This window comes from Rhagoletis zephyria, unplaced genomic scaffold (assembly GCF_001687245.7).
Source record: "Rhagoletis zephyria isolate East Lansing unplaced genomic scaffold, Rhagoletis_zephyria_1.1 Rzeph_scaffold_04523, whole genome shotgun sequence".
In the NCBI taxonomy this organism is placed as follows: domain Eukaryota; kingdom Metazoa; phylum Arthropoda; class Insecta; order Diptera; family Tephritidae; genus Rhagoletis; species Rhagoletis zephyria.
Genome location: NW_016161606.1, coordinates 5,754 through 19,053, shown reverse-complemented (window position 1 = coordinate 19,053; position 13,300 = coordinate 5,754). Strand labels below are relative to the sequence as shown.

Genomic DNA, 13,300 nt, shown 5'->3' with positions numbered 1-13,300 from the left:
TAATAACAATAGCAAAGTACATAATTAATGCTTGTGTTTCTTTAAACTGGAAACTCAAATCGTAATTATAACATTGAATGGAGTTTTCATAAATGTAAGTTTAAAATCAATAAACTATCCATTGTAAGATTTTATTTTTATGAAAAACGTGAATTTATAAAGGAAAATTCTAAATTTCCGAATATATTTAAATCTTTATTCCAAAACAAAACAATGTTTGCATAGTTATAGACTCCAAAGCCTGCTAGCGCATCCGCCCAGAGAGCTCATTAAGCAAACCCAAGTTTGAGCGACCATTACCCGGAGCTCCTCAAAAATACTCAGCATCAAAGTATAGCATGTCACAAATATGAATCATACACACATACAATAGGCTATGAATGGCTACCCTATAAACTCAGGACACGCATTTACTTGGAGACTCCGAAGGTTATGGTGGTCATAAGTTCAGCCAGCACATTCAATGGTCCATTACCCGGAGCTGCTCCAACATGATGACTAGATTTTAGTGAGGCTCACATGCCACTGCCTCTCGCTACCGCTGGATATCGGAATATTGCAAAATAAATAGCAATTATCTCTTATAATTATAAGAAAAGTGTTTTTTACAAAATTACCTGTGCCACTCTGGCATAGTATGGTTGTTGCTCCCTTTCATACCACAGTAAATTTGTGTGCAACTCTGAATCGGCAATATTCATGCTCCTTCTCATTATCAACCCTGATTAGATTTTACCCCCGATGAGTACTCAAAAAGGTTTATTGCTGTATATACTGTGGCGTGCACGATTCTGGAATTCAAGAAAATCGCAAGCACAACTACTAATTTTCGACTAAAACTGTGCGCTGTGAAGCGTGCAAACAAAGCAACATGCCTCGGCAACAGCTTATGCCAGACTGTTTTATTGGTTAAATTTCTACAGATTATTTAATTTAATTTAATTCATTAATCAATAAACAATGTGCTTACAGACTATATTAAATATTTAAAAAACAGGATAACGCAAAAATAAACGAGTAAGAAAGTCTATGGCGCAAGTATTAAATATATGTAGTTTTTTTACCTTTCCATAACCCTATTGCAAACATCTTCGATAGAACGTTCAGTTAGTCAAAGTGAGATAAACTTATAGTTATAGTCATATTCCAAATAATTTACTTCTTTTCAAGGTATTGTTGTTAGTATCAATTTTGAGTAAATTAGCGTCCCAAATTTTATAATACTGCTATTTTTCGTCCAAAAATCATTGTAAATATCAATTTTGAGTTAATAAAGGCCCGTTTACATACAACCTTGGCGTTGCGTTGCTGCTCCGGTTCCAGAACCGCTATAAGGTTTGCTGCTGCTCCGCCGCAAGCTTTGCAGCTCCGCCAAAAGATGTCGCCGATTGAAACCCCAGTTCAGAACCCAGATAAAAGCCGCAAGATGTCGCTGATGACACTCCCGCGTCCAGAACCGGAACCGATCACAGTGTGTATCGCTGATGGAAATCCGATACAAGGTGGTTTATATGTCGAAAATTGGTAAAGTGTATTGATATACATAAAACTACATACGTATTCTCATATATACATCCATATGCAAACGTACATACGAACATATGTATATACCAGAGACCGGCTTTGAGTACTAATAAAATTAGTATACTTATTCATGATCCATAAAAATTAGTGCAAATGAGCACTTACACCAATTCAAAAAATTACTAAGAGTAATTTCCACCAAAACAAGAACACACTCAAAATATACTAACTCTTATTTGTGGCGGCAATTTTTGTCTCTATCGAGTATAGTCCCAGCTGGATTTTACTCATTTGGTCGAGTGAGAGGCTGAAAATAATTTCAGTGAGTTTAATATTTGTGTTCTGCTTAGTTCTACATCAGTGTTGGCATTTCTGGTACAATTGTACTTTTTTGATACAATTTCGTTTACTACGCAGTACTTTTTAGTACAATTTTGTGACGAATACTATAAATATATACGTAGCTCTGAAAATTCAGTGCGGGAATTCGTTTTATCTTTCTGTATTCGCCCTCTCGTTTTTGCTNTTGATACAATTTCGTTTACTACGCAGTACTTTTTAGTACAATTTTGTGATGAATACTATAAATATATACGTAGCTCAGAAAATTCACTGCGGGAATTCGTTTTATCTTTTTGTCTTCGCCTTCTCGTTTTTGCCTTTGTAAGTTTTGAAAAAAGGTTTTGAAATAACCATTATAACATAGCAAAAGGTGTGCTATCAACCTCACATTCCTAGGCAAGTAACTAGCAAACAAAATGTCGAAATCAGCTTCATATAGTTAGAAACCGTGTCATCGTTAATTTTTTATGTTCTTAAATATCATAACTTCACGACACTCATATATTGACTAGAGTTGACTATTTATTTTATTATTTTTTAATTCTAATTATTTGTTTATAAAAATATAGTTAATTCCTTAACAAAAACTGTATGAAAAAAAGTTTAAATCTTTTAACAACATTAAAAAATTAACAAACTTTCGTAAAAATTTCGAGATTTCTATTTCAATTTTAGTATAATAATGTGCAAGTATAAAGCAGCTGGAATTTGCCGTCAATGTCATATTATCTAAACGCGATTTTTTTTTTTAACGAAGAAAATGAGCAACACCTTCATCAAAAAAAAAATATATATATTAAAAATCAACGATAAGTCGCAGCTATTTTAAACTTGCACTTCATTTAAATTGATTGGACTACAAACGGCATTCTCAAGACATGTATTTTTGGAAATCGAGTTAAAAGCCCGAAATTTTTACGAAAGTTTGTTGATTTTTTTAATGTTGCGCAAAAATTTAACCTTGGGGTTTTATTAAAGTATAAACTGCATTTTTATAAACAAATAATTAAAATTAAATAATTTTAAGATAAATGGCCAATCTTGTCAATATGTGAGTGTCGTAAAGTTTTGATAAGCACTTGAAATACTAAAAATAAAATGTCAAACTTTAGTACTGAATTCAAAGAAGATGTCTCCTTTATCCATGCATAATAACATAAAAAAAATTGTTTGTTAAGAAGTGTACCTTAAAATCTGTGCATAAACATTTATGTTCAAAGTGTGAAATGTACCTACATAAACTTTCCCATGAATACCATCAAATCATTGATCTTGAAGGGAATCTATGTATGCATGCACTAAGAAAATATATGAGCAAATTAAAAAGTCGATGCAATTTACAGTCGAAAAGTATAGTTTTTGTATAGATTTCGTACTGAAGGAACATTTTCATTTCCCAACACTGTGCGACATGCGGGCGCCACCATAAACAAGTGTGAGCTAAAAGTGAGTGTATTAGTGTGCCTTCCCCAACCCAGTAGAAATCGGTTGTATGCATTCACGAAGAATGCTTGCTATATGAGTGAATTCGTGTGAATAATTCATGCGTAGTTAAGGATTTTTCACGAATAAATTCAAGTTCCATCGAGTTGCAAGCGAATGTACGTTGTCGTTGTTCTTGATCAATTTGAAGTGGAATTTTTGTAATATTTTCAGTCTTGTACAAAAATGTTAGTAAACGGACGTGTTGTGCGATACTATTTTAAGCACAAACGGGCTTTTACAAGATATGCATTTGCATATGTAAGTGTATCAGAGATGTAGCATTTACATATAGGGATACATGCCTTGCAAGAATGCTTTATTACTGGTCCATTAATGCATTTTTGTATGTTTGAAACATTAATACAGCCATATGCATACATCAGTAGTACAAGTGTATGATTAGAGTACGCATACGCTCTGAGAAACCACGCGTGTTAAAAGGAAATGAAGGTTCATTTATACTTGCATGTATACACAGCAGCAAGCCCATGCCACCAACAGCGATGTTGTATGCTTTAGATTTCTACTGGGAATTTGCCAAACGACGTCGGAACGACGTCGTTTCCGACTCGTTTTGGTGAACAATTTGTTCGCCGGCGACGGTCGCAAACGACTCGCCGGCGAACTCGCCGTCGGATGAAAAGCACACTTCGCCGGCGGGCTGCAAAAATGACTTACCGGCGGGTCGCAAAAACGACTCCCCTGCAGCCCGCAAGAACGATATATCAGCGAACTGCAAAACGACGCTCAAAGTTGCAAGAAAATTAAAAACAATATTTTAGTTTAAAATAGCTTAATTTAATTCATTGAATTTTTTTCAAAGTTTTTTAAATATACATAAATACTTAAATATTAATAAAAAAGAAAAATAAGGTAAACATTCAGTCATAAAATACAAACAAAAGTTTTAATATATTTTAATATAATATAAGTTTTAACAATTAATTTTTTTGTTACTTCATTTTAGTTATCTTTAAAATTAATTAAAATTGGGTTTATTTTTTCACAAGGACCATGTAGTTCAATATTAAGGCAATGTGTAGTATACATACAAACATATATATGTATATATAAAAAAATTTCAACAAGCTTTCATAAAAAATTAAAGCTTTTTAATCTGCATTTAAGAAACACATAAGAAGCAGTTTTATAGTCCATAAAATGTTAATATAATAGAACACAGGTTTGAAGTAACACAAAACTCACATTGATTTTTGGTGTTATTTTTTTTGCGGTACTGCGGATTTTCGTCCATATGAATTTTATGACAGAAAATGCATGCTTTGAGGCACTTCAACCGTGTATTCTATTATACATACCAAACTTCAATGGACTTTAAAACTGCTTCATATGTGTTTCTTTAATGCAGAATAAAAATCTTACAATTTTTATTAAAGCTTGTTAATTTTTTTTATATGTACATACATGCATATGTATATTGCGCAATTTTGAATTTTGAACTATATGGTCCTTGTTAAAAAATAAACCCAATTTTTATAAAGATAACTAAAATGAAGTAACAAAAAAATAAATTGTTAAAACTTATCAATATGACAGATAGTATATTTATGCAGACGACTGTGAAACATTCCGTTTTGAGATCCTTTCTCCAGCATAATGGAAATATCTTTTGGTTATTCGCTCTATTATTTCCACAGATTCGTTGAATTTTTGCTGGAACGCTTCTGAAATAATATTTAAAGTATATAAATCATTTTTGAGAGCTGGGCATCAACAATTAAAGCGTACTTCTAATTGCCGCTGTTGTGATGAGATGCCGCAAATTTTTTCCATTTTGAGTCCCTTCTGTCACCTGAAAAAGACTTGCGTGCCAAATTAGCTTTTCTCTCAAAGTTTACACTGCTGGCAAATGTAAATAAGTATTACAATTTAAACACTAATTAATCCGACTAAAGTAAAATCTGTGGAAAATTAACAATAAAATACTTTTTTCGCAAAATCTATAAAGGACTCTTTTATTTCTCAAACAAACCTGGGTAACAGTTGTTCGTCGTCACGCTGCAAAGTAAAAGTACAGTTTTCTACCAAATTAAAAAAAAATCTTATTCCCACAAATTTTATTTTTTATTACTAAGGCCAATAGAGTGCCTTTATAAAAAAACATTTTATATGAAAAATATTATGAATACTGAAAAAAGATGTAGGTGGCTTAATTTTCTGAGCACAAGTGTACATTGTGGATTCCATATTCTGTTATGATAAAAAATTGTCATAATAAAAACGGTTTACTATCCAAATGAATGACTTTTATTTATGCTTAGATATATTAAAATTTGGGCGTGCAACTTGTCCAACCTAGACCGAAGGTTCCTCAAAAAACTTTTATGTTCGAAGAAACGGATTCGTTTCGAGTTCACCAAAACGACTTCACCAGGGCGCCGTCGTAACGGCTTCACCAAAGCGACGTCGTAACGACGTCGGTTAGAGTTCACCCAAACGACTTCACCAGGGCGACGTCGTAACGGCTTCACCAAAGCGAGATCGCAACGACGTCGTTTACAGTTCACCCAAACGAGTTCACCAGAGCGACGTCGTAACGACGTCGTCTTCGCCCTGTGGCAAATTGGGTTCGCATGCTGTCGCTTTCTCGTCGCTTGTACATGTTTTGTTGCTATAAACCATGATAAAAATATAGTAAGGTAGAACCGCTGAGAGTCACTTTTAAATTCTTGACGTTTCCAAACAATTTAATTTTTAAATTTACTCACAAACTCACACACACAATTTCATTTTCAATCTCAAGCAACAACAATTTCGAACAATTTCAATTTTTTATTTTCACTTTTATATGATTTTAAAATGTGATTTTTTTTTGAAGTTTGCCAACATTTTAAAATCATATAAAAGTGAAAATAAAAAATTGAAATTGTTCGAAATTGTTGTTGCTTGAGATTGAAAATGAAATTGTGTGTGTGAGTTTGTGAGTAAATTTAAAAATTAAATTGTTTGGAAACGTCAAGAATTTTAAAAGTGCCTCTCAGCGGTTCTACCTTACTATATTTTTATCATGGTTTTTATCATGCTATAAACGACGAAAATTACTAAATTCACTAAAATCACTCAACTGAGCTATTGGTGCTTCTTAGTGCTCCTACTCATTTCGGTATAACTAATTTGTTTAATGGCTCAATGAGAGAATTGAGCACTACACCAATGCATATCAACAGCAGTGTTGCCGTTTTAGCCCTTTGGTGGCTAAATTTAGCTCCCACATACTTTTTTTGGCCACATAAATTTAAAATTGCCCCTAGCCCTTTTTATAATCTATTCATACTTGGCATGAAAAAGTTGTATATGCTTAATTTGTTTTTTTTTTTGCATTTATGTAAGAGATGAATTTTTAAACTAAGAAAGACTGATATATATACATATGTATCTATATGTATGGTATGTTCCTTACGTTTTTATACATACATACTGTAAAAGTGTTAAGGCTGTTAACTTATCTATTAACGATTTAACTATAGTTTAAAATAGATAAGTTGACTGCCCTTACTGCCATACTGTAAAAGTGTTGGGGCTGTTAACTTTTCCGTTAACGATTTAACTATAGTTTAAAATAAATTTGTTTGTAAATTTGTTTAATGACCCATCAAGTCAAGTGACCGTGTATGTTCTTGTGGTGTGATTATACCAGCATGCTGGGGTCGTTAGTGGTGAAATTAGCTCAATTTTCTAAGTAAAAAGTATTTTGGCGGAAATTTCTTGCACTATATGAGTCAAAGCTGTATTTGTGGAAGATTACGTTCACGATATTGCAGTTGTGAATTACAAAGAAAAACAATGTTAAACAAAATGCTACAAAAATTATGAAATTTTGGCTCTAATCATTTCGATCTTTCCTCGATCTCATTTGTAAAGAAATAGATATTGTACCAGCATGCTGGTAAGTTATATGCTTCGAGCCTGATGGTACAATCACTTGATGGAACCAGCAAGCAGCTGGTACAAAAATGTTTTTGGTTGGATAAAATATTAGCTTTTTTCCAAAGTTCATTGTTTTTATATACCATTACTTATTGAAAATGTTTACGTGTATACTTATATATGTATGTATATGTAAGTAAAAAATTTTAGCTACCATTTTTAGCCACAACGACTTTTTTTAGCTCTATTTTAGCCCTTTTTTTAAGGGAATTTGGCTACCACTAAAAATTATGCGCGGCAACACTGATCAACAGAGAACTTAGTCATTGTACATGCTCTCGCTTTGTGTGCCGAGCGGAAAATAGTGTTAGTGCATATGTATGCACTAAGACTATGTTCAAACAGGCCAATTAGCTGAGGCAATTAAGCTTTAAATTGGGGCATTGAGTTTTGTGTTCACATACATACAATTTAGCTTATGCAATTAGTATTTGACAGCTGTGTGTTTTGATTTTATTTGTGAAAAATTCGGCGCGGAAAATGGAGTAAAACTTAACTTTAGGACGAATTTTACTAGCGTATAATAATTATAGTGAAGTTTCGCTCAATACTGTCGAGTTCTGATTGCAGCTTGCCATTGTTGAGAAAAAGAAGGAAAAATAATTTGCTAGTCCTTCAACATTTAAGGAGGCAGCAGCTACTGATCCTAGCAGCATTGGAACAAAATGCAACTCAAAGGTCGCTGTGGAAGCAGGTAAATTAAATTGAAATAAGTTTCAATTTTTGTTCCAATCAATAATGTTTCCTTTTTACGTAATCGGCAATCTTCTTTTTTTGGGAGGTCAACTGCAGTTGCAATGATGACCACTTTTTCAAAACCCATTTTCGCATGACACGTGCCAGTTTTAACACACTCTGTGGCTTTCTCGGCAATTTAGAAAAAGCCGATACAAGCTGGCGCACGACAATTTCATGGCAAAAGCGAGTAGNATTGAAATAAGTTTCAATTTTTGTTCCAATCAATAATGTTTCCTTTTTACGTAATCGGCAATCTTCTTTTTTTGGGAGGTCAACTGCAGTTGCAATGATGACCACTTTTTCAAAACCCATTTTCGCATGACACGTGCCAGTTTTAACACACTCTGTGGCTTTCTCGGCAATTTAGAAAAAGCCGATACAAGCTGGCGCACGACAATTTCATTGCAAAAGCGAGTAGCAATCGCTTTATTTGCCCTTGGTTCAGCTGGAGAGTATCGAGTAGTATCTGAATTGTTTGGTGTTGGCAAATCATCTGTGTGTGCAATATTGATGGAATTCTGCGAAGAAGTGTGGCAAGCGTTGTCCCCACAGTATATAAAGAAATTGCCATCCACGTAAGAAAGAGTCGCTGAATGTGTGAATGGTTTTCATCGCCTTGGCTTTCCACAATGTCTGGGAGCAATTGGTAGGCAAATGGAAGATTTCCTATGTTAATATTAAAAAATGTAGACATTAATTTACAAATTCTTGTCCTGTTTTTTAGATGGATGTCACATCGAAATAAAACCAAACAAGACTGATGCAACTGACTATTACAATTATAAGGGATGGCATTCTGTTGTACTTCTTGCGCTTGTGGATTACAGGTACAAAATATATTTCTTTATTCCCGTTTATCTCATTGTTTAATAACAAAATATTATATGCACAGATGCCGTTTTTTATATATAAATATTGGTGCTCCGGGACGTTGCAATGACTCCCAAATATATAATTCATCCCTACTTAAAAAGGTGTTAACTGAGGACGAAGTATTGGCGGCCAATAAAAAGAATATACATGGTGTACAAATGCCGGTTGGTATCTTGGATTCGGCATTTCGTTTTTCCACCACTTTAATGAAGCCATACCAGCCAGAAGAGTGGTAGAGAATGCTTTCGGTCATTTAAAAGCCCGTTTTCGTCGCATTGGAAAAGGCTTAGATAACCGAATAGGGAACGCGCCGATGATTATTCGAGCTTGCTGTGTTTTACACAACTTTTTAAACGAAGAAAGTGATCATATTAATCAAATATGGTTAGAAAATTTGGAAGAATTTGACCGAAATCGGGAAAACCCTTCGCAAAAAGTTGTACTTGCTGATAACGAAGCCTCAGCTGTGTTCTTATTTTGGTAAGTAAAAGTTATTCTTTCCCCATAACTTTTTATTGAAAAGTGTATTTATTTATTTGCATTCAGAAATTAATTGAAAGTTTTATTTTTTTCTTTTTATTTATACAAGTTTANCAACCGGATTAGTGCTTTAAGAGCTATACATTAGTTTCTATACAAATACGCATAGTTTCTTTAATNCACTTCTAAAGTAAAATTTTCCGTCGAATCCGAATATGAAGTCAAAATATTATCAAGTAGCATACTTGTTGCGATAAAGTAACTTTACTTTTTTTTAAAGAAGTGAAGATAAGTCCACTCAATGTTTTTTAATGCAGTTGGTCAATTACCAAATTCTTTTTGCGTAGGTTAAACTGACTAAATTAACCGTCATCTATGTCAACAACATTTTCCAACCGGATTAGTGCTTTAAGAGCTATACATTAGTTTCTATACAAATACGCATAGTTTCTTTAATTATAGAAAAATTTTCAATTATTTCATGTTGATATTTGTACCGAAAGTTTTTTTTTGTTATTTTGAAAATTTTTTATATNTCAAAATTAAAAAACTGTTACTACTGTTAAATGGCTCATATCTGTAATCCTTGTCTAATCCTTACTACTTACTGTAGTACTACTAAAGTAATTAGTAAGGATTATACATGGATTAAACAAGGATTCGAGACATGAGCCATATAACAGTAGTAAGAGTTTTTAATTTGAATTGTGTTGTTATTGCAAATAACAAATGCGACATTTGCAACAACTTTGCGACGTTTCATGAATAGCACTAATGTTTTTGCGCATTCGCCATTCGTTTTCTAAAGCGACGAAGTATGGTACTTGATTATATTTTGACTTCATATTCGGAGTTGACGGAAAATTTTATTTTAGAAGTGTTGGTCAAATATGCCTTAATTTTTGTTCAAATAATATATTAAGGCCTTTTTTACTTCTTTGTTGTCTTTCGCAACTCTTTCCTGTATCCCTGCTTTCCTTTTTTCTATTTCAATAAGTTCTTTTTCATTGTCCTCGCTTCTTTTCAAATGGTCAGCAATGTCCGATGACAAGTTATCAAACTTTTCTAAAAGTTTCTCCTGGAAATTGTTTTTCTTTATTTTTCCAGCCGATCCAGATGTTGAAGGCACTGGCGACGGAAGTGACGACGAGGGTGAAGGTAGCGGTGTTACAGGTGATGGTAGTGCTGCAGTAGACGACGATGTTTTTGATGAGTCTGTTTAAAAGAAAACATTGTTGACATTAAAAATTTAATAAAACCAAAAGTTGTTTAAATTGTAAAATGAAACAAATTTTTGCTTATTGTATATATGTACGTACACTGGTGGTCAGCTGGTTAAGTTAAATGACATTTTGATAAGTTTTGGTTATTTTTCTTTTGTTTATTTAATGTTTATAATTTGTATATAACAGTCTAGCACAGTACATAACCAGCGCCACATAAATCCACATTTCGAACTTCTTACAAAAATTATAAAAATTCAACAAACTTTAACAATTACACCCGAAAATCTTAAACTTTTTATTACAAAATTTTAGAAAAATTTTAGGTATGCAGTTTTATTTTTTTAAATTTTACTAGTTTAAAGTGAAAATTTTAAATCGTTAGAAAATCGCGTTGATCTTTAATAATTTTTTTTTTGCTGACGGTGGTAGGCATATTTCTCCATATAAAAGTAAATATCGAGCATACTTTATATGGGAGAAAATGCTCAACAAACAAAATAGATTTTGTTCCTGCGTTATATGAAAGAAAATGGTCAACACCCTCGACAAAAAAAGTTCTCAAAAATCAACGGCAATTTTAGCGACTTTAAACCTGGCCTTGTTAGACTAAATTTAATGGGCTAAAAAACTGCATACCCAATTTTCTACATTCTGATTAAAAAGTTTGATTAATTTGTATGCAAATTTTTTTTAATTTTAAGTACTTTGTGCAATCTTTGAAACATCCACATATGTGGTTTCTGGTATGCCGGCATAATGCTCGCATGATGAAATTATGCAAGGTGCTTAAGCAAATAAACAGTAAAATCTGCCTCACAAGGGTATAAACAACAGAAATAAAAAAAAATTTAATATGCGATTGTAAACGATTGGAAATTAATCAGAGATTTATACAGTAGTTGTAAATCCATACTTGTTTAGAAGTGAGGTAGCCTAGTACTATTTTACAGCTGGTAAAATGCACTGTTTTCGAAAAGGAAACATTGACTAATGACGTTTTCTTTTCTACAAAAAATGTTGCCTTCTCGTTGCCCTCCTTTTGCTGTTTGAGCGAAACAGCAATGAGAAGGTAAAATTTTTTGGTAGAAACGAAAACGCCATTAGTTAAAGGAGCCAGTCCATGTCCAACACCTTGTAAAATTCCATCATAATACATATGTACAGAAGGACAGTTCGGGTCTGCGATATTGTGAAGTGATAAAAAAAAACACTTTCACACTGCACTTACTTCGCTGTGCATTTTTAACATTTCACTTCACTTCACGATAGATAATGCAGAACGGGAATTGACCCCCTGTTATGTACATATATGCAAGTGTTGCAAATAAGCCAAAACATGCATACGTACCATCAATGCTTTCAAGTGTCAAATCTTTGTACAGGCTCGCCTTGAATGCACCGATTATTGAATGCACCCTTTCAAAGTGCACCCATGTTGAAGGTGACCCACCAGAAGGACCCATTTCTGCCTTTTCTTTCCTAGGAGTTTGAATTCAAAAATTATATTGCATTTTATTCTTATATCAACCTACCTGTATCCCTGTGAAAAGTTTTGCAGCTTCACTTGCACGTCTCTTGAGCTGTGATTGTATCCAAGCTTGGAGAGGTCAGCCGCCATCTCCGCGTAAACTTGAGCATTCTTCCTCAGCCCACGGAGCTCCTCCACGCGCTCCTCCCACAGCTCAAGCACAGCGACCTCGGCCCCCTCACTCCATCCCATTCTTTTTCTTTTCGGTTTTGGTTCTACAATGAATAAAAATAAAAAGGTGATTATTTTAACTATATTGTTATTGAAAATTTGTTTAAATTTACTCACGATCAATTTTATCCGCCATTCTGGTTAATTTTGTTTAATAATATTGAAATGTCATTTCGTTTTCTTGATATTTCGTTTTCATGACGTTTCGTTTTCTCATCAAACATACCGGCTGCATTTCTTTATTCATTCTGAACGTTTGGAATAAACTTTTTTGTTTATTTATTCTTTAGAATGTTCTCGATGATACGTTGACGTGTACTTCAAACGCATTCTGTTTATTCCGGCTGTGAAATGGGGTTATCCGGAATGTATAAAGAAACGCAGCCACCGTCTCCTCTCATAACATAAACATACTTCACAGGGTTGCGTAGAGAATCGGACACAAATTAATTGTCAATTAAGTATTAATTGGCAATTAATAAATTGAAATTTTGTATGGCAAATTGGGTAACAATTAAGGCTTTAATTGGTGAAAAGGTTCTTAATTGCCAATTAGGTGCCTGTTTGAACATAGTCTAACACTATTTCTTGTGTTATTCAACCAATTACTTAAAAACACGAATAATTGCAGTTCCCTGGTATATACATATATATATATGCTCCACCCCTAGAAAAGTGTGTTAATAATGTTCACATAGTTAATTGCTAAGTATTTAATATGTATGTGTATATGAATGGAAAGCCCTGTTGATGTTGATGATGAGAACAAATAAAATTTTATTTGAAATAAAAGAAAGTTTTATAATTACTTATTTACTTTGATAATAAGAATTTTAAACATAAATGTCCGCAATTATATGAATTATAGCTTTGCTGTTTATTATAGTTATATTTAATGTTTTTTCCTAAATACTTTATTATTTGCTTAGGAGGCTGTAAGTTTCCAAAGCTATCGAAGTGATCAATCTCATTATCGTTTTTCCAG

The 13,300-nt window shown here is 33.2% G+C and overlaps 1 protein-coding gene and 1 long non-coding RNA gene across 2 annotated transcripts; one reads left to right on the top strand and one right to left on the bottom strand.

Moving 5' to 3' along the window:
* Positions 1-3,053: 3,053 nt before the first annotated feature.
* On the bottom strand, positions 3,054-12,365 carry LOC108370856 (myb/SANT-like DNA-binding domain-containing protein 1). The gene is made up of 5 exons (XM_017626274.1): positions 12,149-12,365; positions 11,965-12,095; positions 10,325-10,605; positions 4,436-4,440; positions 3,054-3,060 (listed from the first exon to the last, which is right to left on the bottom strand). The coding sequence occupies exons 1-5, from the start codon at positions 12,334-12,336 to the stop codon at positions 3,054-3,056; spliced, it is 612 nt and encodes a 203-aa protein (XP_017481763.1). The 5' UTR covers positions 12,337-12,365.
* On the top strand, positions 8,281-9,450 carry LOC108370857 (uncharacterized). The gene is made up of 3 exons (XR_001848682.1): positions 8,281-8,683; positions 8,762-8,864; positions 8,930-9,450. It is a non-coding gene; the product is annotated as an uncharacterized LOC108370857 (long non-coding RNA).
* Positions 12,366-13,300: the final 935 nt, after the last annotated feature.